General features: G+C 33.1%; 1 protein-coding gene across 1 annotated transcript; it reads left to right on the forward strand.

The window, feature by feature from the left end:
- Window positions 1-16,896: 16,896 nt before the first annotated feature.
- LOC108484209 (beta-fructofuranosidase, insoluble isoenzyme CWINV1-like) lies at window positions 16,897-19,628 on the forward strand. Its single transcript, XM_017787915.2, has 6 exons — window positions 16,897-17,241; window positions 17,361-17,369; window positions 17,500-18,350; window positions 18,449-18,607; window positions 18,698-19,027; window positions 19,112-19,628. The coding sequence occupies exons 1-6, from the start codon at window positions 17,058-17,060 to the stop codon at window positions 19,322-19,324; spliced, it is 1,746 nt and encodes a 581-aa protein (XP_017643404.1). The 5' UTR covers window positions 16,897-17,057; the 3' UTR covers window positions 19,325-19,628.
- Window positions 19,629-26,542: the final 6,914 nt, after the last annotated feature.

Consider the following 26,542-nt stretch of genomic DNA (forward strand, 5'->3'; position numbering starts at 1 on the left):
TGGTAGAATATGAAGCGTGAAATTATGTTAAATAACTTTTGCTAAGCGATTTTAAGTGAAAACTAGTAAAACGACAGAATCGGTAAAAATACCTAATGTTCATAAGTACATGATAGAGTGGGAATTTGATGTTACCATAGAAGAGAAAAATCTTCAGAGTGTCATAAAACATAAGAAAAATGGATAAATTTTAATTTCCGAGCCTAGGGGCAAAATTGTAATTCTGTAAAGTTTAAGGGCAAAATTATAATTTTGAAAAAGTTTGAGTTAGGGAATGTTTTGAATATTAAATTAATTAAATAAGTGAAATATAATGTTTTAGATCTCGGAAAGTGAGATTTGGACCTAGAACGGGAGAAAAACCGAAAATCGGGAAAGTTGGTAAAATGATCATTTTGGTATCGAGGTAAGTTCATATGTTTAATAAGCATTTAATTATGCATATTTGAATGATAAATTGATATTTTGTCCATAAATACTTTAGTATTGAGTTTCAGATATAATGATTAATGTTCGATAATAATTCGATATTGGAAAGAGAACTTGTATAATTTATACGTAAGACCATATTTTGTATTATGGCTTTATATGTTAACAAGAAAGTATTGACTAGCATAGTTTTATGAGAATAAGTTAAGTTGATGATATGATGAGATTAAGAATGTAAGTATGTAAGTTGAGTAGCATTTTATTATTGTGCAATTATTGTTCTTAGTATTGTTATTATTGAGTTATGCGACTAACCTTTGAGCATGTTTCAGTTATGACTTGAAAAGGCATTGATATCTCAAAGTCCATGGTTGTACCATGGTAATTAAGGAAGAATTGAAGAAAAATTCCATGTTCATAACATGGCATTTAAGGAGGAATTGACGGTTAAGGATACCATATAAGACCATGGCATTGGTAAGGTAAGGATCCCGTGTAAGACCATGTCAAGACATGGCATCGGTATTGATTAAGGACTCCATGTAAGACCACATCAAGATGTGGCATTGGCACTAAGACAAGGATACCATGTAAGACCATGTTTGGAACATGGCATTTGGTAAGACAAGGATGCCATGTAAGACCATGTTTGGAACATGGCATTTGATAAGATAAGGATATCATGTAAGACCATGCCAAGGCATGGCATTGATAAGTTCTAAAAGGCAAGGAAATCATGTAAGACCATGTCAAGACATGGTATTGATTGGTTACTATAAGGTAAAGGTCCCATGTAAGACCATGCCAAGGCATGGCATTGGTGAGTTCATAAGGCAAAGATACCACGTAAGACCATGTCAAGACATGGCAATGGTAAGTTCAAAAAGAAAAAGGTTCCCGAGTAATCCAAAGAGTAAGTCAAAGAAACGACAAGGTGAGAATATGAAGAAAGAGTACAGGTATGCATTCAAGGCTTATTTAATATTGAGATTGTAAGTAATTGAGGTTATCAAGTATTAAGCAAGTGATGAGTTTTAAGTTATGCTTGTGACACTTTATGACATGATGGGCAATATGTCTATATTATGAAAGAGTACTCATGTGTTAATTGAGATGTTGCAGGTATGTAAGCAAGCTATTAAGTAAGGTGCCTTGTGTATTCTAAGCCTTTGGTAAGGTTACCAATGAGTAAGATGGGAAAGTAAGAACTAAACATTATTTAAGCAAATTATGACAGCATAGTAGTAAGCTACATTGATTGCTAATGCTTATTATTTTACATGTGAACTTACTAAGCTTTATAAGCTTACTTATTTCACTTTCCCATGTTTTAGAGTACTTAAAAGTAAGCTCGGGTTGGAGGTCGTCGGAGATCACTTCATGCTATCGACTATCAAGTTACCAAATAGGTATCTCCGTTTACAAATGTTCTAGTTTATGGCATGTCTAGGGACTTAGCCATTTTGTGTGTATGTCCTTATGATATGGCTAAAGAATGGTATGTAAATATTTGATAATGATTAGCTATTGAAATGGCTAATGAACAACATGTTTCGGTGTTATGTATGCCTAAATGGCAATTAATACAAAGAAATCATGAAAAAGTGAAATTAGCATTAAAATAGTATTGAACAGCAGCAGTGACGTGACCTTGAAAAATCACCAAGAATAGTAGAAATGGAATTAGGTGATGAATGAAATATAAAATTAAATCTTATTGAGTCTATTTTCATATGACAGTAAGGAAAAGAAGTGCATATTAAGAGATATTTGAATTTTAGTGAGACAGGGTCAAAGCGATTTCTGAATCCCCTATTCTGACTTTGTAAATTCAGTAAAAATTGTACAAAAAGAATTAAGAGTTATAGTTTATATTTATAGATTCCTTAGTGAATCTAATTTCAAGAGAAACAAACATCATGGTTATTTAAGTTCTGTACAGGGGGAAACTTGATTCGTAGTGAGGAGAGGTCAGGGTAGTCGAATAGTGCAATAGGGGAAACTTTAACTAATAAACTGTACTAATTGGCTAGACCAAAAATTCTGGAAAACAATTAGTAAGAAGATATATGATTCTAGTTTTAGGAAAAGTTTACAAATTTAAATTTTGAGTTTTGTTACTCGAGTTATGATTTATTTAGTGACTATGATGCAGGTGGATAGTTTTATAAGGAATAATGAAATAAATTGTTTTGATTTGTCTAAGTGTTCGAAAAATTTTTAATGTTCTTGGTTTGATCCCGAACCATTTCAATTGCATGTTTTAGGGTCTCGAAGGCCCTTTTTAGGGACATATTGAATGAATGTAAATAAATTAATTTTAAAAGCAAATTTTATGCCCCGAATTAGTAAGTTAAGTCAGGTAACGCCTCGTGCTCAACTCCGGCGATGGTCTTGGGTAAGGGGTGTTACATCGTACGGCCAAGTCACACGCCCGTGTGCTAGGACGTGTGGTTGATTAAATTTTCATAAAATAGGTGCAAACTTCACATGGTCGGGACACACACCCGTGCTTGAGGCCGTGTCTGGCACACGGCTGAGACACACGCCCATGTGCTCAATTCTGAGCATTCTATTTTTAAAAATTAAGGTGCAGGGGACACGCGGCCTGAACACATGCCCATGGGTAAGTCGTGTGTCACACACGGTCTAGACACATGCCCGTGTGTCTACCCGTGTGGACAAAATAAAGGCTATTTACAAAGCCATTTATCACCCACATTTACACTTACACATGCAGAAGTTCAAGGCATAATTCATAGCACACTTAGACAACCAATACATCCAAAAAACAAGGTTAACATATCATTTCATTATCACACATAACATACTTCCCACATCATATTCTACCAAATCAAATCAAACCAAGGTCACATCCACAAGTACCAACACATATACTTTTATCACACAGAATTCTCCATAAATTTCATAGCATACAAATGAGCCTATCTCAACAATTCGACAACAAACCATTAAATCACATTCAACCATTCACCCAACATTTATAAATCACATCACACAAGAGAATTGCACATGCATACATATATATATATATAAATATAAGCTTATGACCAATTCAACCAAAATGGGCCAAGTTTCATGGCCAAATACCACATCAAGCCTTGACAATTACAAACTAATACATTTGGCTAAATTCTTAATGACACATATAACAAAATGACCAAGTCTCTATACATGCCATATTCTTAAATGTTTAAAATCATCAGTACCCAAAATAATAGTTTGATAGTGTGATGCGAATTCCAATAATCTCCAACTCGAGCTAGGTTGGTGACACTATAAAGCATGAAAAATAAAACGGAGTAAGCTATATAACTTAGTAAGCTCGTATGAAAGAAATAAGCTAACCTTGCCATACATTATCATCCAAATAATATAACTTAAGATAGTTCAATTTACCATATTCTCATGATCATAATTCATTCCATCACATCTTACCTTGAGTTCATCATTTTGCGAATTTAATAATCATAAGTTTTGCGCTTATACCTGTACCACTCATAATGGTTTCATACTCATTCTCATCTTTGTCATACCCAATGAACCACTTGGAATAATAAATTCAGATACTCAAGAAATCTTGCACACAAGGTGCCACATATGTAGCCATTGCTACCTCTATCTCATAACACATATATGCTCGCTTTCGAGCTATTAACGGGTCTGCTCACACACGCTGTCAGTCAAGATGTAGCTACCCGATACTGCTCACACAAGCTGTTAAGTAACCGCAACATATACCAGTATACTTAGTCATCGGTAGGACGTACAGGACCAGCACCCGGATCACATAACATAAAACCCTAGTGACATGTCACTTGTATCCTAATATATTCGTAAGGTTCGATTGGGATTTCTCACTTGCCAAATCGTCATCAAATATGTCCATAAGGTCGATTTCACAATTCATGCATAAATTAAAGCAATTAAAATACATTTAAAGTAAAGCTTATTTAACATACGAACTTACCTCGATTACAAAAACGGCCAAAAGGATCTATTCATCAGTTACTTTGTTTTTCCCCAAATCTAGACCCGAACTTCATTTTTCTTAATACATAATACCACATTTAACTTATTTAGTCATCACATTATTTGATTCAGCCCAAAAACATATTATGACAAAATTTACATTTTTGCCCCCAACTTTTCAACATTTTACAATTTAGTCCCTAAGCTCCTAAAATGAATTTCTTTCAATTTCTTTACAATCCAAGCCTAGCTAATTGTTGTTTGTACTCATAAAAACCCACATTTTTCATTTACTCACACTTTTCTACATTATGGACTTTTACAAATAAGTCCCTATTTGACGTTTTTACCAAAAATCACTCTACAAAAGTCGTTTAACAAACAATAAACATGCATTTTCTACCATCAAACATCAAAATACACACATATTCATCATGTTTCAAATTTTAAACTTTAATCCTTCTTCAAATTAGTCCTTAGAAAGGCTAGATTAGGTTAAGACAACTTCAAAAACAGAGAAATCATTAAAAACGGGGCAAGAATGGACTTACAATCAAGCTTGAAAGTGGCCAAAACCCTAGCTATAGACTCTTTGTGAATTTCGACTATGGAGGGATGAAATTGAGAAGATGGACATCTTTTATTTAGTTAACTTTATCCTTATTAGCCAAATTACTGAAATACCTTTAATGCATAACTTTGAAATTTCACCTAACCATGTCTATTTTTTCCATTCTAGGTTATAACAGTCTAATTGTCATTTAAGGACCTCTAATTTAGAATTTTATAACAATTTACTACCTTTAGCCTATAGAACTCAAATTTTGCACATATTTCAATTTAGTCCTTCTAGTCAAATAGAGTACTCAATCCATAAAATTTCTTAACGAAATTTTCACACAATTATTCTATCATGTTGTAGACCTTAAAGAAATAATAAAATAATTATTTCTACTTCAGATTCATGGTCTCGAAACTACTGTTCTGATTTGACCCAAAAATGAGTTGTTACATTTCCTCTAGTCATAAACCAAAAGAACCTATCAGAATCAAACAAATGAAAAAAAAATTAGAATGTAAAAATTAAGTTAAAAACATAAATATTAAAATTAAAATTAAAATGGCTAAATTAATAGAAATAAAGTTTTTTAAATGGCTAAATTAATAAAAATAAAGTTTTCCTAATATTTTAGTCCCCAACAATAGCACCAAAAACTTGATGCAATCTTAAACCAACTAAAAATCTAACTAAGGATGCACTTATTAGTTAATAGTATAGCTATGGTGAGCAAAGATATTGTTTCCACAAGGACTAAAAGTACTAATAATTACCATCTTTTTATTATTTAACCAAATAATTAGAGCGATTGATTGAAACTAAAATTATTTAAATTAATTAAATACAAATGCAATAAAGAACAAATCATGAAATTAAACGATTAACAACCAAGAAGTAAAACAATACCCAGGAAAGAATCTACCTAGGTTTCATCTGTCATTATGAATCTAAATTGCACAATTTCTTCACTTAGTATCTTGATCTGTAGAAATCCCTAAATTATGCTAATATCTCTCTTCAAGAATAAGAACAACTGACTCTAGGTTGATTAATTGAAATTTTTTTCTAATTAAAACCCCTATTATCGCATTAACTCGATCTATAGGTTCCCCTATTAGATTTGACTCTAATCTGGTAGATTTATGTCATCCTATTTTTAGGATTGCATGCAACTCCACTCAATTACGCCAGATCTACTTTTAAACAGGGTCTATTCCTCCTATGATTTAAGCACATCAAACATGGATCAATAGTCTAGAAATATTAAACCAAGAATTAAGCACACATAATTGAGAACAAGATGTGAGTCTTCATTGCGTAACATAGAAATCAAACGATAGAATTTATCATAAGGTTCATCTCCTTAAGTATTTAGAAATTTAGTTTATGCTAGCAAATAAAAACATTCAAAATATAATATAACCACAAGAAACAAAGAAAATCATAATATTCTCCAAACAAATCAAAAGTGAATCTTCAATCTTGATGGAAATATGCTTTAGAATCGACTTCAATGGTGTTTTTTGAGTTGTTTTCTTGACTATTCTATGGCAGTTCACTCTTATCTTCATATTTTTGTCATATATAGTCTTAGAATGCCCGAAAAACCTAAAAATCACATTTTTCGCGGGTTTAAAGTGCAAATCATGAAATCGACATAGCCTACTGCATGGCTGTGTGGCAGCCAGTGTGGCTGGCACGACCATGTGAAAAGGTCCAGCCCATATGGCTCTTGTAACTCGCTCTAATTTTTCAATTTTCACTCATTTTTCACTCCTTTTTCTTCCAAATGCTCTCCTAAGTATAAAAACATGAATTTAAAGGACTAAGAGCATAAAATTCACCATTAACATCGAATAATCACCCAAAAATGCATTAAGAATGAGATTAAAACAAGTTACTTTTAGCACCTATCAGTTATACTAAACATAGTGCTATATATGGATTTCTTGTTGTGAATAGTGATATGCTTGATCGTAATACTATTCTTAAAACAAAAATGCTGAATTGTTTTAACGTGTTTTCTTTTAAAAACCGATAATGTTTCTCATGCACCTATTATACAAAACGATTGTGAATATAAGGATTTGATAAGGTCTAAAAGACCTCAACTAAAAAATATTTTGGTATACCAATATGTCCAACATGGCTCACAAAGGAGCACGTACAGAGACATATCACAGAGAGCTCGCATAGAGGAACTTACATATCACAGAAAGCTCGCATAGGGAGCTAGGCAAGCAAAGGAGCTTGCATAAAGCGTATTTTTACAAGTTGAAAGCATAACCTTGAAAACAAATTATCAGAGTTAAAAACATGGTTTTACAGAAAACTTACTTTTGAAAACAAAATTCTTGAAAATCATAACATATAACATACTTTAAGCAATTTCTTAACCACTCATACTTTGAAAACATAATAGCGAACGTACTTGTGATGAATCTCAGATTACTCACCGAAAAACTAAAAACCTAAACAAGCTTGGCTTTGCATTTACCCTTGTTGGTAGATGGTCTGGCCGGTTCACAACATACATAAACACAGAGATTACTAAGAAGACAAAACTTACTAAATTCACACATGGAAGCAAACCTAGCTTTATGGACAATCATCCTTAACAGGACAGAGGCTTACCATTGGTGTTACGAACTTGACTCAAAAGAGAGACTTGATGACAAAATATTTGATGAGAGAATTCTCATGGAATAAGGGTCATATTTATAGGTATTAAGTGTCTTGGAAATCATATGATACCCTGCTTGACTTAAGAAATGTGTCACTTGCACATAAAGTATTTCTAGATACATCAAATCTTTATTTCCTAATTCAATTTTGACTCAATCTTTGACTGGCGAGCCCTTAGTTCGCAACTTAATCTGGCGAACACCAGCTCACCAAACAGACTAGCGAATCCACTTGCAATGAATCTAGCGAACCCCTTACTGCGTATTTTGGGATATGTTGCTTCATTGAATCTCTTGGCAAACTCCTTGCAAATACTCTTTTGCCAAACTCCCCCTTTGGAAAACTACCCAATTTGCCAAAGCACTGGTGAACCCTCACTTGCGAGGCCAAAACTTCCAAGCTCGATCTCAGGATGTTACAATTGGTGTTGGGGCTACAATTACTTCTTTGTGTAAGGGTAAATTGGGCTTAGGCTAATAAGTGATTCATGCGATTGTTGAATAAAATCATTTATTAAGAGAGGCTCCACAAAGTAATATTGGTGAATCTGAACTGCGTTAATAAATACCATGTGTTAATTTTCTCCTTACTTTTCTCATTGCTTTACTTTGTATTTGACCTTTCTATTCGTTTGTTTTAACAACAGTCAGAACAAAATTATTTTTAAGTGCAAACTGAAGGCTTTTTCAAGAGTCAACAATCTAAGCAAGCTGAGAGCTGAGGTTCGAGAATAGCGGAGAAGATCATGTTGGTTGAAAGCTGTAAAATGCCTTATACATCCTATTCCAATACACATGTATGAATTTGATAAGAGTTTATTGTTATAAATAAGGTTTTAGAAAAAAAATAATTTTTTCTGTGCAACAAAATTATTTTCTAAACTGAATTTTTCCAATAGAAAAATGTGTATATGCAAAACTTGTTAATGGTGATTTTGAGATTATTTGTTTATATTTTAATGATATGTTAATTTTTAATGCTAATTATGAGCCAGTACTTGAGGCAGGACATATCTTGCTTCCAAATTTGATGTAAAGATACGAGGGAAACAAATATTGTATTGGGTGTTAAAATCATAAGGAAAGATGATAGCTTAATGCTATTACAAGAATATTACATTGAGAAACTTCTAAAGAAGTTTAGACACTTTGTTTCCAAATTAGTGAGTACTCATTATAATGCTAGCACTCAATTGAGGGGGAAAAAAGGTGAGCTTATTGCTCAGTCAGAGTATGCACAAGCTATTGGAAGTCTAATGCATCTAATGAATTTTACTCTACTGGATATAGCATATGATGTATGTCAACTAAACAGATACATACATAACCCATATCATGAACATTGAGTTGCTATAGTCAAGCTTATGAAGTATTTGAAGGGGATCAATAATTATGATATTTTCTTTATTGGATTTCCCGCTATACTAGAAAGATACAATTATACTAATTGGATCTCAAGTTCATATGAGATAATGTCCACTAGTGATTACATATTCACCTTTGGTGGTGATGCTATATCATGGACATTAGTCTAACAAACTAATATAGCAAAATCTACCATGGACTCAGAGTTTATTGCTCTGAAATTGGCTAGTAATGAAGATGAGTGGTTGAAAATCTTGTTAGCAAATATTCCATAAGGCACGAAGCCGACAACTTCTATGTCTGTGCATTGTGATTGTTACTCGGTAATAGTCATTATAAAGAATAAAACTTTCAATTGAAAAAATTTTCATATTCATCTAAGACATGATATGATCAAGTAGCAGGAAAAAAGATGGAGTGATATTAATTGATTACATGAAGTAGAGGTAAATTTGGCCAATCCTCTAAGTAAACCCTTAGGAAAGAAACTAGTAAATGAAACATTGAGGGGAATGAGATTATTGACAAATGGTGATATCAACATTGACGGAAACCCAACCTATGTGATTGAAGATCCTAAGACTTAGGTTCATATGGCTAATAACGAAATCATTAGTTGATTTGTTAAGTATTATAAAATTATATCCCTCCTGTTGTGTAAATAGTGCTAAAACTGCAATGAAAGTTAGATGAGTAAAAACTCTTAATAAACCAAACCAATATTCTTTATAAGAGGTGTATTAATTTACAAAATACACTTGATAGATTGACCTATATAAGTGTAAAGTGAGGCCACTTTCATTAGATGTGTCGAAACCATTTTTAAATCGAGTTTTGAAAAATGGGAATCGATTTTAAAAAACGAAAACGGGAGTCGCCACCAATCTTTTTAGGTGTGATTGGATCACCTTTAAAACATTTTGTTTTAAAATCATTAGTTTTGGTCCACGAAATAAAAGAATGGGTTCGGGAGTCGGTTACGTACGAGGAAGGATTAGCACCCTCGTAACGCCCAAAAATTGGTACCTAATTGATTATCAAATGTCTTTAATGTCGGAAATTTAAAAAATTTTAAGATATAATCCTCTTTAAAATACTTTGATTTTGAAAATTTGGGTTCACTCGTATCAAAACATTGACATTAAGTTAACCTTTTGGAAATCCCTATCTCGAAACGACAAATCGCCACATCCAATAAGTTAGGACACAACGCTTTGAAATTCCAAGACAGTTGCTCGTATTTTGAAAATCTTAAAAACTTAGAAGGGTATTTGATTATTCGAACTCAACGAGAAAAGTTGCAACCCAATAAGTTAGGGCACTACTTTTCTCGAAGCTTTCAAACACCAAGTATTGCCTTTATAACTTTTGAAAATTTTGGAGCCTTATCTTTTAAAGATGATGCATGGAAATCGTATTACATTATAAATCATAATAATATATTATTGCACTAGGTAGATAAAAATGAATACTATGATATAAAGAATAATTCATACGAGGCAAAAAAATGCAAACAAAGATATATGTATAACATGTGTTGAAAATGAATAAACAAAGTATATAAACACACGAAATAATATTTAAATGATGCATGATATAAAAAACATAAATCAAATAATGTATGGTATACAAATAAAAGAAATATAGTGCATATTATAAAATAAACTTAACACATACATGATACATGATACATACAATATAAAACATATGAAAAGAAACTAATATATATAAAAAAATAATTGATTGTTAACAAAATATACATACAATTAAAAACAAGACATTTCATAACCATTTTAAAATAGCATTTAATAGATAATATAATAAAAGAATAATAATTATATGATAATATATATTGGTTTAGAAGTATGTAAGAGATTTCATAATATAACAATATTAGTTTTAAAAATAATATATAGTAAATAAATAAATAATTAATAAAAATATATAGTGTGAGTTAAAAATATGATTTAATAATAATAGTTTTCATTTTTGAAATAATATATACAATATAAATGTAAATAATATAATTGACTATACATGATATACATAACATATATAAAAATAAATAAATATTATATAATAAAATGTAATATAAATATATAAGAATTATAATAGATATAATATAAAATAACATGTAAATATATATATAATTAATAAATATATAATATATGTGAAAAATATAATAATATATAAAAATAGTGATAATTTGAGGAAAATATTATATATTATACATATAAAAATAACACTTTTAATAATTTAAAAGTATAAAAGTAAAGTTAAAATTAATCAAATATTAATAAAATATATATAGTAATAAAATAGGAGCAAATTTAAGGTTTTGTAAAGCTACAGGGTAAATTTAAAAAGCTAAAACTGAATTAAGGCTCAATTTGAAACACCCGCAAAATCAAAGGGGGTTACTGAGAAAATAACCCTCTTTCCAAAACGTCGCCGTTTCCCCCTAATACGATTGCAAATCATTAGGGGGTCGAATTGAAACAGAATAAAATGTTAATGCCAAATTTCACAATAAATAAAATAGAATTGAAAGTATAAAAATAGCGAGAGGATCAATTGGGCAATTAGCCCAATTCTCAAAAATGCGCGGACCTTCCCCGGGTAATCGGGTCGACTCGCGGATCCTATAGTTGTAAAACGACACCGTTTTAAACAGACTATATAAGCCACATTTCACCCCTAAAAATCATTTTAACATCCGTATTAAAAAAAAGAAACAAAAAATCCTCTGAAGAGGATTCGGGAGCCGATCCCAGAGCTGCTGAGCTTCTGTCCAGGGATCTCCTCACGCGCTCACGCGCCGCCCTGTACGGTGGTCTGAGGGTTAAAATCCTCGTCCTTCCACAGGTAATCTCTTCCCCCTTCTTAAAAGCTACTATTTTTGCTAAAAATAATGTACATACATGCATATATTCTAAAAAAAAAACACACAGTTAAATCACCTTTTCTTTGAAACTGCTTGTATTTTCTTTTATTTCTGTATGAGTATCTGTGTGTGTCTGTAATCGTTACAAGAGTTACAAAGGCTTTTTATAGCTTACTGATTTATTACATAAGGAAAGAAATCTCTGATTTCTTGTCTATGGTATCTTTGACTGATATGCTGAGATTCTTTTAGTTTCCTTTTCTTGCTCTTCGTATCTGCTGTGTTTCCTTCTCTTGCAGGTATCCCAACGAGAATCTCTCTCAATCATTGATGTTCGCACGTTAATGAATCCAATGCCAGATTCTGGCATGTCTCGCGCGTTGATGGTGGTGGTGACGAAATTTGGTGCCAAGGGCGATCACGAAAATTGGATGACGCGTCTCGAACCTTCGCTTATGGCGCAAGAAGATAGTGGCGAAACCTTAGGGTTTCTTGCTTGGGGCTGCAACCATTTGGGTCAATTGGGCCTTAGGAAATTTTGGGTTTGTAACGGGTATAGGCATTTTGGGCTAAATGGTTTAATTGGGTCTTTCTGGGTTTGGGTTAGTAGACTATGGGTGGCAATAGTGGGCTTGCTGAGTAGGGGTTAGTTTTGTAACCTGGACTGTTTATTTTTTTAAGTGGACTTTTAAAATATTTATTTATTTATTATTTTTTGCTTGGTTGTTTAAGGCCCGGACAAATTTGGGCTCTTACAAGATGTATGGCAAAGTCTCTAGAGCACTCATGAAAAACCAAGTATTTGCACAACCTATTAGGGCACAACCACGTTAAAGAAGAAATCATAGGTATAAAGTGATAAATGAGAATCTTAATTTACATGATAAATAATTGACTCATAGAAATTTAAGTTTCATCAATTGTTTATAAATAATGTCTGGTTTATCTAAGTTGAAGTTTATAGTCTAAAGGATACCAAAAATTACTGCATTATATCAAAGTAATCCTCTAAAATCCTTTCTGTTATTCTTTGAAATATGTAAAGAATTGCTCGGAGTACATTATATTTCAAAGGATCCCACGTTTCTTAAAGAAGCCCCTTGAATTTTTATTTATATAGCATTACTTGATATTACACTTAAAGAACCAAAAAAAAAAAAGAACACGTACGAGAAATAAGGCCGAAAGCTCAATTCGATTTCCCTGCGCGCCATCCTTCGCTCGGTACTCACATGTTGAAACTAATAATTTTCTTGAACCTTATAGACAAGTTATGCATTAGTAATTTGAGGTCGCTTAAAAATTAAAATAGCTACTTAAATCAGGCTAGACTTAAGTTTTATTTTTTTCATATAACCAAGAATTTTTAATCCTGGTTCTATTACTAATGTAATCATTTATATTTGCAAAAAAAAAAAAAAAAAAAAGAGGAAGAAGAAGAAGAAGAGGTTTGTACAACATTTCTTCATCTCATTGATAGGTTGATGATCCTCAACTACTATCAAAGCCAAATGAAAGAATCTGGTAGAGGCAATGCCGTGCCCATTGTGCTTAATAAACAAATGCATCCATGAAATTTTACCAGTAATTTATTGTTAAACAATCATCGTTGAGGACGCTTAGAAAAAACAAAAAAGCGCATACCAAAATTTTTAATATTTATTGAAGTTTCTTATGTTATACCAAATTATCAACATTATACCAATACTAAAATTTTGATAACTTTCAGGGCACGATAGAAGTTTTTTCATCAGTTTAGGCTATTAATTTAATTATTAACAGGTCTATGATTTAGCAGCCTGTTGTTATTTATTTAGCAACATGAGAGATGTTGGTCATGAATTTGGACCTTTGCTCTTTTGTATTGTTAGAAACTGCCAACAAACGTTTTTCAAGATTGTGTATAGATATTAAGATAATCGTATTTCTAGCATTTTTAAAATATATATAGTGTTTTAATAGTTGTAAAATTAAAAGTTATATTACTTTATTATTAATCAAAAGTTATCACATTTCATAATGATAAATTATGTCTCTTAAATTCAAAATTATATCACATTATTATTAATAATGAATCATGATTATTCTATTAGAACCGCAAAAACAAGATCTAATATAAAGCTTAACAAACCAGCATTTATCATATCAGATCATCAAAAATAAATTAGGAACAAAACTAGATGCGAAAGCATATCTAAATCCATCGATTTCTTTAAATCTTTGAATCTTATGGTTTTAATCTTCCAAATTAGCACACAAGTAATTCAGAGAAGGTGATTCTCTCTTTTCTAAAGATGAGATATTAGAAAAGTTACGAATTTCTAATCAACCAATCATCAATTAGAAATTAGTTATTAGAGTATTTACACATACTGGACTCATACTTTTTTTAATAACTAAAGCTTAGTAAATGTTAATCAAATTAGATCACTTTTAATTTGAGCTAATCTTTTATGATAGTAAATAATAACATGTAATTACTATTATTATATTTTTATTTCCATATTTTCCAACATATTCAATGATACATCTATTGAATAATTATATTTATTGTTGAAATAGGTGACTATCCACTTAGTTGTATTCTTATGAAGAGATTTAAGAACTCCTATAAATAGAAAACAAAGTTTTTTTTCTATTTCTCCCACTATATTTTATATTCCTAGATTAATCTATAAAAGATTATTGCAGAAATTCTTTCTCAAAATTCTTTATGGAAATTGATATCCTTACTATACTCTGCTCAATGCTTAGTAAACTATTTCCATTAATGCAAAATGTAAACGGCCATTGAGTTTTGCTGTATCCTTGAAATTCATTTGTAAATAACTCTTCTGCACACTATAATATAAGTGGGACTAATAGAACCTTAAAATAAGTAACATTGATACACGTCTTTAAATTTATTTTTATCCCCACTCACCCGGCAAATCATTTGTTTAATGAGAAACTAAATACTTAATATAACCAGTCATTTAAAACTTTAAAATGCACCCATTGAAGGTCTTTTTTAAGTATACTTTCTGTCATTACTTTTCATACATTCAAAATTTAGATTATTTACTTTTAAATTAAAGGAATTTTGTCGTTTTATATTTTTTATTTAATAATTAAAGTGTAATTAGTAACATTTTTAAAGGGCTTCAATTAAATTAGACTATTTCACCAATATTATTTTTATGGAATGCCAAATAACCAAGTTAAATTCTATTTGCATGGAAGGCCACATTTGCCTATTTATACATCATGCCAACAAAACATTATAGCCACGTTTTGCATGGATACTCCAAGGGTTTTGCATTAGGAGAAATACATGTCATCATCCACCATATACACTTTCATGTTTGGCAGCACATTGACTTGGAAAGATAATGCATCCTCCCTCACTACACACCATAAACATGGAGACTCGTGTATATATATATATCATCAAGTTTTCACACCAAAACAACATAAATTCATTTCAAAGATAAAATAACCCATACAAGAAATGCCTCTAAGATATGTTATTCATCAACATAAAAAATACAAGAGCATTTAAAACAGATAAAACCAAAGATTTTCACCCCTTGTTTCCCGCTTCTTTGCTTGTGGTCCACTCAAAACACTTGGCATTAAATGAGCCTGGGATGCCATGGGTAGCCACACCGTGAGGTCCACATCCCACCACTAATGCTTTTGACAAAACTACTAACTATAACATTAATAATAAATAATATATATTTAATCTGTAATGAAGTTTTTTTTTAATACATAACATGAATCCAATGATTCCGTAAGATCAATTTTGAGTTTTTAGTAATTTCGCTTTTCAATAATTTCAAATCTATGACCGAAGTTGTAAATGATATGGAAACTCGAAATTTAAATCAAAATTGAATCCAAAAAGTGAAATCTTAACTAACTTGGTATTAAAGATAACTTGGACAAAAATAGCTATTACAACTTTCACACCGTTATAAATTCATTACATGAGAAATGTTATTTTTTTTAAGAATAGAATTATCAAATTTAGAAAAAAAAAATATTTATAGTAGATGTCGAAGGACAAGTTCCATTAGTACAATAAAAGCTTTAGCTTTAGCATTAATAGAATATTATAACACGTTAACAATTGTTTTTATTACAATTCAAGCACGATATATTTAGAGTGATTGCAAGCACTTAACACGATAAAAAAATTAGCCCCTGATGGTCCAAAGCAACGAGTAAAAATTGATAAAAGAATTGAGCATTCATCAAACTATAGAGGACGACAACAAAACCATCCCTAAAATGACTTGTAAAATTAATATTACATGCATAAGCAAAACTAAAAATCGTACTATAAGAGTAGATAAAAACTTCTAAAAATAAAGATTTATTAAACAATGGAAAAGCAAACAAAAAAAATATAAAACTTAAGATGACACGAGTCCAAATTGACTCGTGAAATCATTTATTATTCTAAAATATTCTCAAAACAGAAATAGATTAAGAAGTTAACGAAGAACCACTCACTTTCCAAGAAAAACTACTGGCTACATGTGGAGTTTTAGCGAACGACAGACATCGTTATCTGTTTATCATAACTTGTAAAGATAGCAAAGATACTCACAAAATAAATCTGTAAATTGAAAAAGAGAGAAGACATGTGGAGCGAATGAGAAGAAGAAAGAAAAAATCAGTGAGAGAGAGAAAAAAGCGGGTGATAGCTAATCCAATTGCATGAGCAAATTTAAATTATTAAAATGTCATAATCTAATTTAATGGAAGCCCAATTGGAATTCAAATTTTAAAATCTTGTGAAAAGTATAGGGATTGGGAAATAATTAAACTCTTTTGAATAGATTGATAATAAAGACACAATCACGTGTTTTCTTGTCAGGTAATTGGTATCTCATTTGTTACTTATAGAAACTAAGCATATAATTAAATGGACAAGTTGCATTAGTAAGAGTATTAAATTTAATAAACTTATCTATATTGCTATATAAGTCTGGCACTCTTTCCTTATTCATTTGGGTTTTTGAGTTGACCCTGCACTGTTACAGGAACAAATGGGGAAAAAGTTAACCAGAATATGATTCAGCCTACCATCCTGAAACTGTCTTCATTTTGTTAATATCTTTATGGGAACTACATAACAACCATTGAGCCATTGATGACTTACCTGAAGCTGGAGGTTACAATGGAGAAATCTGTTGTTTTGGTCATTGGCTTCTGGCTTTTGTTGTTGGGAAATGGAGTTCAATCTCATAGACAAGACAAAAAGCATCAATCTCTTCCAAGGGATCAGCCTTATAGAACTGGCTACCACTTTCAGCCTCCCAAAAACTGGATGAATGGTTTGTTTCCTTACAACTTCGACTTACCGTCTTTATACCCAGTTTTACAGAGTTGACTTTTTCTTTTTTGTGTGTTTTTTGACATGTAATCCTCAAATGGGGCACTTATGGCACTGCAGATCCTAATGGTAAGCCATTTTGTTTCTCCTGGTTAAGCTTTTCATGTGTTATGGTCATGATATTCCTGCAATTCCTCATATGAACAAACAAACTGTGGTTAATTTTGTAATAATGTTCCATATGATCCATCTACCTCAGGTCCAATGTACTACAAGGGAGTTTACCATCTGTTCTATCAATATAATCCGTATGCTGCAGTGTGGGGCAACATAACGTGGGCTCACTCAATATCATATGATCTTGTCAACTGGATTAATCTTGATATTGCACTTTCTCCCGGTGATCCTTTCGATATCAATGGTTGCTGGTCAGGCTCAACCACGTTCCTTTCCGGGGAGAAACCTGTCATTTTATACACTGGAAGTGATACCATGAATCGTCAAGTTCAGAACTTGGCTGAGCCAAAGAACCTATCTGATCCTCTGCTAAGGGAATGGGTAAAATCATCTCATAATCCTCTAATGTCCCCTGTTGATGGTATTGACCCAAAGAACTTTAGGGATCCAACAACTGCTTGGCAAGGCCCTGATGGATTATGGAGAGTCTTAGTTGGAAACGAGATGGATGGCCATGGAAGGGCACTGCTCTATCGAAGTCAAGATTTCATTACATGGTCCCAGAGCAAAGAACCTATTCACTCATCCACAAGGACTGGCATGTGGGAATGTCCTGATTTCTATCCAGTTTCCATTGATGGAAAAAATGGAGTTGAAACCTCTTCACTTGACAAATTCACAAAACATGTTCTCAAGGCAAGCTTCGACAACAGCGATCACTATGTACTAGGAAACTATACCTCCGTGACAGATAACTTTTTGGTTGACACTGATTTTTTGGACAACGGTTCAGATTTACGATATGATTATGGTAACTTTTATGCTTCAAAGACATTTTTCGACAGTGGCAAGAAGAGAAGGATTTTATGGGGATGGATATTAGAGTCCGATAATACAACAGATGACGTCAAGAAAGGTTGGTCTGGTCTTCAGGTAATATAACCTGTAATCCTGGTAGTCACATAATATAATTGCAAGTGGTTCAGATTGAAGATTCCAAGTTTTCTAACATAACTGATGTTTGTTTTCAGTCGATTCCTCGAACCATTCTCCTTAGTAAAACTGGTAAGCAATTGATTCAATGGCCACTGGAAGAGATTGAGAAGCAGCATACCATAAAAGTCAGCTTCGAGAACAAGGAACTTAAGGGTGGATCTGTACTTGAAGTCTCAGGCATTACAGCTTCACAGGTATTGCTTTATTTCTCAATTATGCTTGATGCTCAGGAATCACTTACAGGTGAAATATTAGTTAACTATATTGGCTTCATGCTGCTAAAGGCCGATGTCGAAGTTTCCTTCAGTTTGTCCAGCTTAAAGGAGGCTGAATTAATGGATCCAAGTTGGGTTGATCCAAAACTGCTCTGTAGTCAAAAGACAGCATCAGTTCGAAGCAATGTTGGACCATTTGGAATACTGGTTTTAGCTTCGAAAGACTTGACAGAGCAAACCGCAATCTTCTTTCGCGTTTTTAGAAGTGAGGACAACTATGTAGTGCTCATGTGCAGTGATCAGAGCGGGTCATCAGTAGAGGAAGGACCCCAAAAGACCATTTATGGAGCTTTCATTGACATAGACCCTCTCAATGAAAAGATTTCACTGAGAAGTCTTGTATGTTATATCTGTTTTAACACCTCAATTATAACATTTGCAAAGTTTTCTATAGACTGATACAATCGGATACCGAAATTGCAGATAGATCATTCTATTGTGGAGAGCTTTGGTGGGGAAGGAAGAGCTTGCATCACTGCCAGAGTTTATCCCAAGCTAGCCATTGATAACCAAGCCTACCTATATGCATTCAACAATGGCACATTAGATGTCAATATTCCAACCCTCAATGCTTGGAGTATGAAGAACGCTCAAATAGTCTCTTCCACAAAAAGAAGAAAGCCAAATCTCAACTAAAACAAGCAAATACAACCATATTCACAACTTTTCCTCCAGTTTCCAGTCACCCATTTCATCAAACACATTGCTGGTGAAACCTCCTGAAATATTTCATCTTTTTTTTTTTTTTTTTTTTCATATTTCATATGTAGTCTTTTCAGAGTACTCTCTAACGCAAGCAGTTACTTGCTTACCACTAGGAATCCATTTCTCACTGTTGTTAATGCTTGCTTTTTGGCAATTCTACCACAAAGCATGTTTCCCCAATGATTGTATTACCTTTTCCATGCCCAAAAATGCCCACATGTTTGGTACCGTAAAATTGCAAACTCATCCTTCTGTTCTGTTTCTAGTATGACATCATCCACCCTCGCTAATGACTAGTCTTTCAGAGCAATCTAATCTTTACATGCCTAGAAAAGGCTTATGGTAAAAAAACACCTTTAATAAAAAATAAATAAATAAATAAAATTCTTAAAATAATATAGTATTTGAGCCTTTTTATGACCAAAAAAAATCAAATAAAAATGGAAACATTAATTGACTAGTTTGATAGTTGACAACATTGATGTGATAAACGATATTAATATAGTATGTTGATATAACATGCCACGTTAGTAAAAAAAAATTACTTTTTAAAAATTTAAATTTTAAAAAAATTATTAGAAGTTACAAAAATATTATTAAAAAATTTTAAGGAGAAAGTCTCCTCCCTCCCCAGAACCATCACCACCACCTCCTTCACCTTCAGCTTCTATACTGGCACTGACATCATCTCTGGCTTCACCTAGTCTGACAAACACCATGAAAATCCTCAAAAAATCAGCCAATTCTCCACCTTCATCTTGCTAATGAAAATCACACAAGTCTCGAACTAGTTACTCGACCAGCTCAACAACACTAACAATAAGATAATGGTCCATGTTTTGATCGGAAAGAACAAACAGAAACCAATTTGGCCTTTATGTATAATCGAATGGTGTCACTAAGAAAACAAAGCTATTCATGGAATATACGTATAAAGTCATCGACGAGAACTGTAATTCATTGGGAACCATCTAGTGTAACACCCCATACTCGTATCCTATACCGTGACAGAATACGAGGCGTTACTCAACTTTAAACTCAAGCTTTCATTCCTTTCCGAGTTACCGAAACTCTGTCCAATTTTAAAACTTATCAACATACCATGAATATGGCTTACGAGGCTCAAAACACACATTGTAAATCATTTGAGACCATTTCAGGCCCTTTTTCCATTTATAGAAAAATGTCACTTAACACAGGGACACATGCCCGTGTGGAAGGGTAACACGCCCGTGTAGAATTAATTTCCAATTCACACCTACAGGGGTTTTCACACGGCCAAACACACGCCCATGTCATCGGCCCGTGTCCCTCACACGGCCACGACACGCCCGTGTGCAAAAATCTGGGTATCCTGTTTCTGACATCAGCATGCTCATAATGTCACACGACCAAGGCACACGCCCGTGTGCTGGGCCGTGTCCTCTACATGGCTGAGACACACGACCGTGTCTCTGCCCGTGTGTTTAATACCATACATACTGACTTGATATTTTTATGTACATGAGACATACGGCCTAACCACACACCTGTGTGTCTACCCGTGTGGACAGTATAAGGCTATTTACCAAACCTCCTTGCCACTATTACATATATAGTTCCATACAAATACCAACCAATATCGAACCAAGTAAAACTCCTATAATTAAATCAGCCATAATAGACATTCATTCAACCATGAGAATGCATCTTTTATAAATTCAAAATGAACATTACTGTCATTCAAGCTTAATACAAATTAAAGGGTTTCCAACCCAAGCCGACACATTTGGCCAATTCTCAAAGACACAAAATAATAAAGTCTAAGTCCTATACATGCCATACTCAAAAATATAAATCCAACTATACCGAATGCTTCGGTTGATAGTGTGATCGATATCTCTGACTTCTGGAGTTAGGCGACACTGTAAGAAAATGAAAGGAAAGGGAGTAAGCATAAAAGATTAGTAAGTTGCATATAAGTAAGTACACAACAACAACATTTTATCAATGATCCACATGCTCATGATACCAAGGTAGGCGTAGGCATAACTTACTCATTACCATCCATACTAGTCATTTATTGTTCAATGAGCTCATATCTTATATGTACCAATTAGGTACCTGTACCACTCACAACACAGTTATACTTTCCTCATTAGCTTAGGAAGATAACGTTCACTGTTGAACCATTTGGGACACTACCGGATATTCATCAAGCCTCAAACGTGGGTAAGGTATAGATGCTACGTCCCAAACATGGTCTTACACTGGCTCATATCTCAAGTCGATGCAATGTCCCAGACAGGGTCTTACACTGACTATCATTTTGTAGCCGATGCATGTCCAAGACATTTTTTACACTGGCTTACGTCTCGAGGCCGGTGCATGTCCCAGATATATCTTACACTAGCTTTCATCTCAATGTCGATGCCATGTCCCAGACACGGTCTTACACTGGCTCTCATAATCTGGCCGATGCATGTCCCAAACATGTCTTACTCTAGCTCACACACAAATGACCCAAACGTCACGACATGAATATCCAATTTATTTTCTAGGTTCGAACAATAACTCTACTATCTCTATTCTTATCATACCATCTTAATTCCACAATCAAGCAATTCATGCTATATTAATTCAAATACAATTCAACACATACATTAGTAATGTAGTTGTATTATTTACATACAACTTACCTCGAGTTACAAAATGTGGCAACTAGTCGGTTTAGTCAATTTGCTTGGTTTTCCCCCGGTCTAGGTTTGGATTTGGCAATTCTTGATCTAAAATAGAAAAATGCACTCATTTAATCACTAAATAAAATTAAGCAATTAAAAATTCACATCTTCGATAAAATGACCATTTTGCCTTTAGACTTTGGCAAAATGACCATTTTACCCCTATGCTCGAAAATCTATTTTTATCAAATTTCTTTGCATCTTAAGCCTAGATGAACTCTTTTTGCTCTTATAGAAACCCCAAATTCTCTCTATTTCACACATTTATCAATTATTTTACGACTTGTCCAAAATGGTCCCTTTAGGTGTTTTTATGGTAACACCGTTCACAAAAGTTGTCTATTATACAACTAAGACTCATATTTTTCCATAAAATTTCAGAAAAACCCTAAATTCTCTCATGGGAAAAACCTAGACCTTCAACCATTTTGCAAGATATACCCCTCATTTGAAAGCTCATGCTTCAAGGGTCTCAAAAATGTAAAAATCATGAAGAGAAACTATTAAAATAACTTACTTGAGAGGGCTCAAAGTTGCTGAAATTTTTGAAGCTTTCAAACCCCTACAATGGCTGATATTTTAAGCTAAGAAGAGAGAAAAGATGATAGCTTTTCCTTTTTGTTTTATTGAAAAGACAACTAGTCAAAATTGGTGACCTAAGCTTCGCCTAATTTTAAACTTCTCTCCAATTTGTCTCCCATGGCAGGTCAAGCTATTGTCTAAGGGTTTAATTGCCTTTTAAAGACCCCCAATTTTGGTTCTCTAACTATTTGACACCTTTAGCTATCAATTTAGGACCTTTGCACTTTATGCGATTTAGTCCTTTTTCGTAATTGGGCTCACAAACGTCAAAATTTACTCACCAAATTTTTTATGTACTATTATAAACATGCTATGACTCCAAAATAATAAATAAATAATTTCTCTGACTTCAAATTTGTGGTCTCGAGACCACTATTCTGACTTGCCCTAAAATTAGGCTGTTACATCTAGAATGCACCACATAATACTATAAATACATGGATCGAGTCGAGTTTAAACTTTGGAAAGGAAGATATGGGTAAGTTTTACTCAGCGATGAAAGACTAGTTTTTTCTGATTCCTACATTCTAAGACTTTCAACTTTGGATGCTAACATTTGCATCTTCGATTGTTTGATAGTTGTATTGCGTTCATGAGTAGTCTCTGATATATCTTAGGCTAATTTTGCCACAATGCATTTGGCAATTCTTTTGAATTCTTGAAGGTTAACTCTATAGAAAATAGCATATAGAGCTTTATTATTAACATTGGTCAATTGTTTTTATTTCGTGGCCCATTGAACTTCAGGCTTGACTACTCTCCCATTTTTAATCTCCATCTTTAGGGGTTCCCAACCTATCAACATAGCACACCAGGCCTTTTCATCAATGAACTTAATGTATGCATTCATCTGTGCCTTCTAGTAAGCACAGTTTGCAAATTCAAGCATAGGAAGACGAGATGTAGAAGAACCTTCCATGACTTGAACCTAGCAACATTTAAGATCTCCACTAGTTACGTCAAGTTGTAAGCTCTAATACCAATTAAAATTACTAATTTGTTACTAGTGAATAAACGAAGTACTTGGAAGGAGTAACAGGTAAGTGGATACTTTTCTGACACCAAATTTGGAAATTGAAAACAAAAAGAACACACATGAATTATTTATACCGTTTAGTTTTCCTATGTTTGCGAAATCTAACTCAGTGGGAAATATCCACTCACTTCAATAATTACAACAAGTGAACCTAACTCATCTCACTTTCGAATATTTAAGAACAATAATTTCATAACTAAGTTCACCCCTGTGAACTTAGCAAGTAAAACCACAACACAATTGGTTTTACTAACAATTTGCACTTTAGGAAAAGTTCCCTACCTTAGACAAGATAAGTACTAAAAACTCTCAATAGAAAAACCTATACAAGTCTTTCCCTTAAATAGATTTATGTTCGAGACTTGCTAACATAAGATATCTATAACAATCCTATTAAAACAGTAATACAACAAATTATTTACAATATAATAATAGAGAATAAAATAAACGTGGACTCTTGGCAGTTAATATCAAAGAGTTTCAATCCAATCCAAATGTCCATATTGTAAGAGATTGTCTCGGGTGATTTAATTTGATCCAATCTTCCATGTGAATTTTCCAAGTAATATGACCTTCATTGTTAGGTTAAATATCCTCCAAATAATCAACATAGCTCATTCAAACCGTGCAATAAATTGTTAATACTCAAATATGGAAATTGTCATTTAATAACTCCAGTACTAGGGAAGTGGGCACTTTCCTAGCACTTAAAGGACTATTTCATAACTAACTAAATTAAAACAAAAAGAATTTCTAGATGTAATTTGCTAAGTGATGGATACTTCCTTCTACGAAGGTGTTGGATTTGATGATTCCTCTATGAAAGGATTGATCACTAAGAAAGTTTATTTTAGGGATAAATCCGATAAGTCTGAAAGGGAATCGGCGGCGGGTCGGAATACTTCACATAGTCTCTTGGAAGGATATGGTCGTTGGAAATTCAAACTCAAATTCAAAAAGGCTGGTGACTCTTTTGGTGTTGATGCGATCGAAGACTTGGATCTGATGGAATAAGATATCATAAAATCTTTCGTTAATGGAATCCCTTCCATTGAATTTTCCAAAAGGATTAATTAGATGTTAATCAAAGATATGAGCACAACAGTGGTTTTAAAATTATTTGATTGCAACACAAGTTATCCGGCTTTGTAGAATAAAATATACAGTTTGTGGAACCATCCTCTCCATTTCAATTAATAGACGTAGAAAATGGATATTTCCTGGCCAGGTTCCAAAACAATGGTGATTCGGGTAAAGTCTTATCAGAGGGTCCTTGGATTATCTATGGACAGTATCTAACTGTACAACCTCAGATGATGAATTTTAACCCTACTCAACCATTTTCGAATGTGGCTATGGCGTGGATCAAGCTTCTCGGCTTACCTAGATATATGTATAAAAGGAAAATCCTACTAGAAATAGGGGGAATGGTTGGGTCAGTTGCAAAGTTGGATTTGAACACCGACAGTAGGACAATAGGGCGTCTTGCCCGCTTAACCGTATATGTTAGTCTGCATAAGCCTCAAATATTCAAGGTTTTGGTTAATGACAAACCACAGAGAATTGAGTATGAATTTTTATTGTCAGTTTGCTTTGAATGTGGTAGATATGGGCATATAAAAGAAACTTTCCCAAATTGACCATTAGAGAAAAATGTTGAGACTGAGGCATCGCAGACAGTTCTTAAACCGATAGAATCAACGACAGCTCATGAAGGATCAAACATAAAAGAGAGATTGTACAAGCCATGGATATTGGTAGAGCAAAGGATACGACGTAGATCAAAGGACAACAAAGTGACAGGTACAGTAAATTTGGAGAATACTTTTGTTGGATCAATATTTATTGTAGCAACCCATTTTCAGTGGTGTCGAAAACAATGGTATCAAGAACACAATTTTGACAAGCGAGTCAATATTTTATTATTTATTTAATGTTTATAGAGTTGATATAGGATTGTTTTAAATTATGATTAAGAAATTTAAATGTTTAATAAGTTAATTTAGTAAAAAGAACTAAATTGTAAAAGTTGCAAAAGTTAGCTTTTATTAGTTGAATGTGTTAAATGGCTAGGGATAGATAAATAAGTGGATTTAAATGATAATTATACCATATGAATTGTTAGTGTATGGTTAGGTGATATGATTCATGTAGCACACCAAACTCATCTCCGTCACCGTCACCGGATTAGGGTTACGAAGTATTACAATGTAACAATTAACTTCACTTAACATCAATTAATTGATTTAATATAATAACATTCAATATTGATCAATATACAAAGCATAACCACAATTAAAAACATTAAACTGAGCCTATGGGGTCTTAAAAATAGTTTGGAAACATTCAATGACTAATTTGAAACAAAACAAAAAATTTAGAAAAATTAGAAAATTTTGAAAACAAGGGTCACGAGGCTGTATGGCCAGGCTGTGTGGCTCGAAAAAATTGTCGTGTAGCCAACCATGTACAATTTGAAATATGGGACACACGACCATGTCTCAACCCATGTGGATATTCAAAATAGGTTCATAAGGCCGTGTCGTCAGGCCATGTAACTTACTAAGACCATGTGACCATCCTGCACTTAAAAACAATAAGTGGGGAGTGACCGTGTGTGACACACGGTCATGTGATAGCCCATGTCCTAGCAATATGCCCTTACATGTACCTTCAAACGTACCAAAACATGTTTACTTGGACCACAAGCATACCATTTCTTAACAATTAAACCTATTTAAAACACACTAAAACAAGCTTAAAACATGCCAAAACCCATATGTATCTATCAACCTAAATGCCTATCCAATG

The sequence above is a fragment of the Gossypium arboreum genome, chromosome 6 (genome assembly GCF_025698485.1).
Source record: "Gossypium arboreum isolate Shixiya-1 chromosome 6, ASM2569848v2, whole genome shotgun sequence".
Lineage (NCBI taxonomy): Eukaryota > Viridiplantae > Streptophyta > Magnoliopsida > Malvales > Malvaceae > Gossypium > Gossypium arboreum.